At 30.7% G+C, this 5,477-nt stretch overlaps 1 protein-coding gene across 1 annotated transcript; it reads left to right on the top strand.

Moving 5' to 3' along the window:
- The first annotated feature begins 947 nt into the window (after positions 1–947).
- On the top strand, positions 948–3,253 carry LOC125808984 (isoflavone reductase homolog). The gene is made up of 5 exons (XM_049488662.1): positions 948–1,130; positions 1,211–1,345; positions 2,506–2,743; positions 2,806–3,009; positions 3,087–3,253. The coding sequence occupies exons 1-5, from the start codon at positions 948–950 to the stop codon at positions 3,251–3,253; spliced, it is 927 nt and encodes a 308-aa protein (XP_049344619.1).
- The last annotated feature ends 2,224 nt before the right edge of the window (positions 3,254–5,477 follow it).

Genomic DNA, 5,477 nt, shown 5'->3' with positions numbered 1-5,477 from the left:
CAAATCACAATCACACAAACCTCAATCTCTTTTTGCTCATGTTCTTTCTTTACTATTTTTTTTTATATAACTATAACCATTGCAATGGAGAAAATAAAATAATTCTTCAATCGAACCCCTATTAGAATAGATGAAAGTATAGATGGATACAAATATAATCTTCATAAAAAAGAGAAAAAAAATTAATTAAAAGATACTTGATGAATTCAAATCACAAAAATTGCTCCTAGAATTATCAAAATGATCTTAAATTGGAAGAATATGGGAGGAAATTATTGAGAATATGTTATATAGGAATATTGATGAAAGAGAAAGCATTAATGAGGATAAAAATGAAAAACTGATCACATAAAATGTGCCTAGACATAATTAATTATCCTTGTGATAATAATTTTCCTATTTAATATTTAATGATTTTCTTGATTATTTGTATATAATTAACTTTGCTATTTATTGTGTAGTTATATCCATAAAACATAAAAAAATAAATTATATGTATTTGTTTTAAATATATATTGATGTTTGTCTGTAGTTTTTCCTTTAAATTATCACAATGAAAGTTGGGTTATTCAACGGTCAATAATGACAAAGTAAATTGTCTATTTGAACATTACTTTCATCATTTTTTTAAAAAAATTACTTATTTTTCTTTTTAAATATGTTTTTTAGCAACACTTTAGTTTGAGCTTTTCAAATGTCTTATATAAGATTAAAGGGGACATTAATATATTTGACACAACTTTAATTTAAGATTTCAAAATTAAAAAGTTCTTTTTTTTTATCTTCTTAAGCCCTATATCAAGTAATAATTAGGTCATTCTTTCTTTAGACGAAAGAAATATTATTTTATAAACACCCCACACGTTACTAGTTACAAATCACTCTCAATTTGCTTCAGCCTTCACTATTACTAAGTTCTCTCTCTCTCATCAAAGCTTTTCCATTCAATGGCCGGAAAAAGTAAGATTCTGTTCATCGGCGGTACTGGTTACATTGGAAAGTTCATCGTCGAATCTAGTGCTAAAGCTGGTCACCATACATTTGTCTTTGTCAGAGAATCCACTCTTTCCGATCCTACCAAAACCAAACTCATAGATACTTTCAAGAGGTTTGGTGTCACCTTCCTCCATGTATGCGCATAAATTTTCCTTTTTCTTTTCAAATGTAAAAAGATTTAGATGATCAATATTTGATGGTTAAATTAATGCAGGGTGATTTGTATGATTATGAGAGTTTAGTGAAGGCAATAAAGCAAGTGGATGTTGTGTTTTCTACTGTTGGTCATTCTCTTTTAGCTGATCAGCTCAACATCATTGCTGCTATCAAAGAAGCTGGCAATGTCAAGGTTAATCTCTTCCTAAAATTAAAGAAAAAAGGATTTGATATATTCTTAACTTTGTCATTTAATCGTTATAAAATTGGTTCACGTATACTATGACCATTACAAATGACTCACATATAACTTACTGCTACACAAATAATGATATATACCTTTTTCATCTGTGACAAATATGAAAACTTTTATCTAGTCATCTTTACTCAATTTTGTCCGATATCATTTTTAATAAAGCAGTATGACAAATATGAAAACTTTTATATTAAAAAAATGTCCAAATTTTCCTTCTTATATCAACTTAGTCAAAAATGTTAACCCAATGAATTTAACAAATCAATTTGTTTTTTCTTTTGTTTTAAAGCTTTTAACAAGTATTGAAAATTTATTATGTACTCTCTTTGTCTGAATTTATGTGACTTATTTTTTTTTTTAGTCAGTTTCAAAAAGTATGACACATTTCTATATTAAGCAACAATTTAACTATAGAACGATTATTTTACCTTTAATGAAATGTTTTACAGTCACACAAATTTCTATCATTCATTTTCGACCACAAGTTTAAAAAGTCTTTCTTTCTTTCTTAAACTTCGTGTCGAGTCAAACTACCTCACATAAAAATGGGACGGAGGAAGTAATTAAATTAGTACTCCCTTCGTCCCATTTTATGTAGCACTTTTTGGATTTCGAGATTCAAACAAGTCTATCTTTTATCGTAAGTTTTTTATAGATCTTTTAAACATTTTGAATTATCAATTATTGTGACTTATAGTACATATTACGTAATTTACAAATATATAAATTTTATTTCAAAAAAATTGAAGAATCCATACGCAAATTCCCGGTCTGACTCTCAAAAAACGAAAAGTCCACATAAATTGAGACAGAGGAAGTAGTTATTATTTGCACTATTTGACATGTGTTGATTTAATGCAGTGAAAATTGTATAACATCAAACTTATAAGATCCTATATGTCGAAAGATATATGTATCTCGAATAAATGAGGTCAAATTGAGGTGTAATAATAGTATATATGATAGTGAAGTTTGTCTAATTATGCAGTTTTCCTATGAAATTATCTTGTGTCCGACTTATTTAATTTTGGGTGAATTGAGCAGACCATCAATTTTTGAGTCATATATGACACCTTCTTATTGCCTCTTGCTTTCAGAGATTCTTTCCCTCTGAATTTGGGAATGATATAGATCGTGTGCATACTGTTGAGCCTGCTAAAACATTATTTAATACTAAAATTCAAATTCGCCGCGCTGTTGAAGCTGAAGGAATACCATTCACTTATGTTGCTAGCTTCTATTGTGCTCATTATTTTCTTCCAAATTTGGCACAACTTGGACCTGAAGGTCCTCCCAAAGACAAAGTGTTCATTTTAGGAGATGGCAATACTAAAGGTAAACTCAAATTTGATTATTCTTACGACATATTTTCTTACTAACTCCTTTTGTATCTACAGTTATTTTTAACAAGGAAGAAGACATTGGTATCTATACTATAAAGGCTGTGGATGATCCAAGAACGCTTAACAAAATCCTCTACGTCAAGCCTCCGCACAATATAATTACATTAAACGAGTTGGTATCTTTGTGGGAGAACAAAAATGGAAAGAATCTTGAAAGAATATATGTACCAGAGGAACAACTTCTCAACAACATACAAGGTAAACACAATCTCATTCTAGCCTTAGTGTCAAGTGTATGTTGTCCATAACTTGTTGTTTGTATTTCTTTCTTGCAGAAGCCTCGTTTCCATTGAATTTGGCATTATCGATCTCTTACCCTGCTTTTGTGAAGGGTGAACAGACTAATTTTGAAATTGATCCATCATTTGGAGTAGAGGCATCACAAGTTTATCCTGATGTTAAATATACCCTAGTGGATGAGATACTCAATCACTATGTGTGAATATGTAGAGTTCCTTCCTATTAAGCATAACTATATAGTATTATGTATCCGCAGCATTATGCTCGAACATATAGTGTATACTTGTTTGTATGAAAAAAAATCATTTAAATTAGTATATCAATGAGTGAGACCTTTCAGTTAATTCATTGTGTTTTTCTTGTGGATTTGTGATGGTAATTAGCAAAGCGAATTTGTAAGCACTTCTTGAAACATCGTATAGTAGATTTGTATTCAGATCACTCAATCTTCTTTTTTATATTTTTGTTATGGGATCTGTAGTGGAAACACATGGATTTTAATTGATGTGGGTGATTTCTACTAGATTGGAGAGTAGTTGTTATTATGTGATCTGTAGTTGGATCTGTTTGGGTTCTTTGTCTCTTTTCAATTTTGACTTGATTACTAGCTGTATTATGTATAGAGTTTCAATCATTATGCTTCTGTTGGGTTATATTTTGTCCTAATAAGACTAGTGAAGAAGAAAAAAATGTTTTTTTGGGGGGAAATGAACAAAGCAAGTATATGGTTAGACTTTGGTTTTTAATTAGCTTGATTTTTGTGTCTTTAATCTGAAGTTTACTAGAATTTGTTCTCATTGATTCAGACAATCCATGATGTTTCTGTTAATATGGGTCTTTCCAAAAAGAGAATATGTTGTGTTTATTGAGGGAGTTGACTATCTCTTGGTACTAGTGCTATCTATTTTTCTTTCTTGTATTGAAATGAAGTGGCTCGAACGAACAGGAATATATGTGGAGGTAGGGTACAATTTTAGTAGTTCACATTATAGCAGTAAGTAAGAGGGATTCTTTGTGTACCGCTTGGGGTGAGGACCTTCCCTGGATTAACATTAATGCAGGATGCTTTGAGCACCAGCTGCCCTTTTATACGAGGGAACTACAAAGTTGCAAAAAAAGAATAAAAAAATCTTCTCTTCAACTATGCAGAAAGTCTATAAGCTCCATCTTGATGGCGAAATCATGAACAGCTTTCGTGTTACATACACAAAATAAGTACTGTCTTAGCAGTTGAAGTTTACAAAAGATGAGGAAGAACACCTACCTTCTAAACATCTATCTGTGTGGATTTGTATTTGTTGAACCTAACCAGTTTGGAATTGAGGGATAGTTGGCTGATTGATTGAGTTTTTCGTGATTTTTGTGAGCTAGAACTAAGCATCAGATATACATGAGTGCCCATCAGAGGAAAAAAAAAAAGAATCAAACCAAACTGATAGATACATTCAAGAGTTTTGGTGTCACCTTCCTCCATGTATGCACATAAATTTGCTTTTTCTTTTCAAATGTAAAAAGATTTAGATGATAAATATTTGATGGTTAAATTAATGCAGGGTGATTTGTATGATCATGAGAGTTTAGTGAATGGTTAAATAGGGTAAAGAAGCAATTGGTTTAGCACTAACAACAGAGTTCTTGAAGCAGTTGTGGCATACAAACCCTGTTGGAAACATATTGCAAATATTGAGAGAAGAAATCAATATTTTTTTCTTACTAACGGGAGACTTAATCCCTTTCAGGTTTATTTATAATAAAATATTACTAGCAAACCTAAACTGATTAGGAATAGGGTTAGTGAGTTTCTATAATATTTAGAAAAGGATAAGTGAGTGGGAAGCCTAATTTGAGGAGAAAAGGGAAAAATTAAGAAAAGTACTACACCTTTTGTGGGGTTGTGAAGGAAAGAGAGGAGTAACAAAGACACCATGAATAGACTGACCATCTGTGAGAAACGGAGCAGGATTCTCATGAGCAATTTGCCAAGAATTCATATTCATACCAACAAACAGAGAAACAAACAATTCTTTTTAGCGACACCCAACAAACAAGAGAGCTGCAAATATGAAAAATTGACACGGGCTACCATATATATATACACACAGCTGATTAATTGACACGGTTAACAGAAAGTTTCCTTAACTAATAAATTGACACGGTTAACAAAAAGTTTCCTAAACTAATAAATTGACACGGTTACAAAAAGTTTCCTTAACTAATACATTGGCACGGTTACCATAATGTTTCCTTAACTAATAAATTGACACGGTTAGTAAAATATTTGTATTTTTCCAAATATATTGTTCATTTCTTTTATTATTAAAATTTATACTCCCCTCCATTTTAATTTGTTTGTATTAGTTATTATTTGGACAATCAAAATGGTATTTTCTTTGAACATAATATTCTCAAATACATTGTAACTACAT

The sequence above is a fragment of the Solanum verrucosum genome, unplaced genomic scaffold, assembly GCF_900185275.1.
Source record: "Solanum verrucosum unplaced genomic scaffold, falcon-dt-bn FXZP01000594.1, whole genome shotgun sequence".
In the NCBI taxonomy this organism is placed as follows: domain Eukaryota; kingdom Viridiplantae; phylum Streptophyta; class Magnoliopsida; order Solanales; family Solanaceae; genus Solanum; species Solanum verrucosum.
The sequence above is the reverse complement of the archived record's forward strand: the minus strand, read 5'-3'. Positions and strand labels throughout refer to the sequence as shown.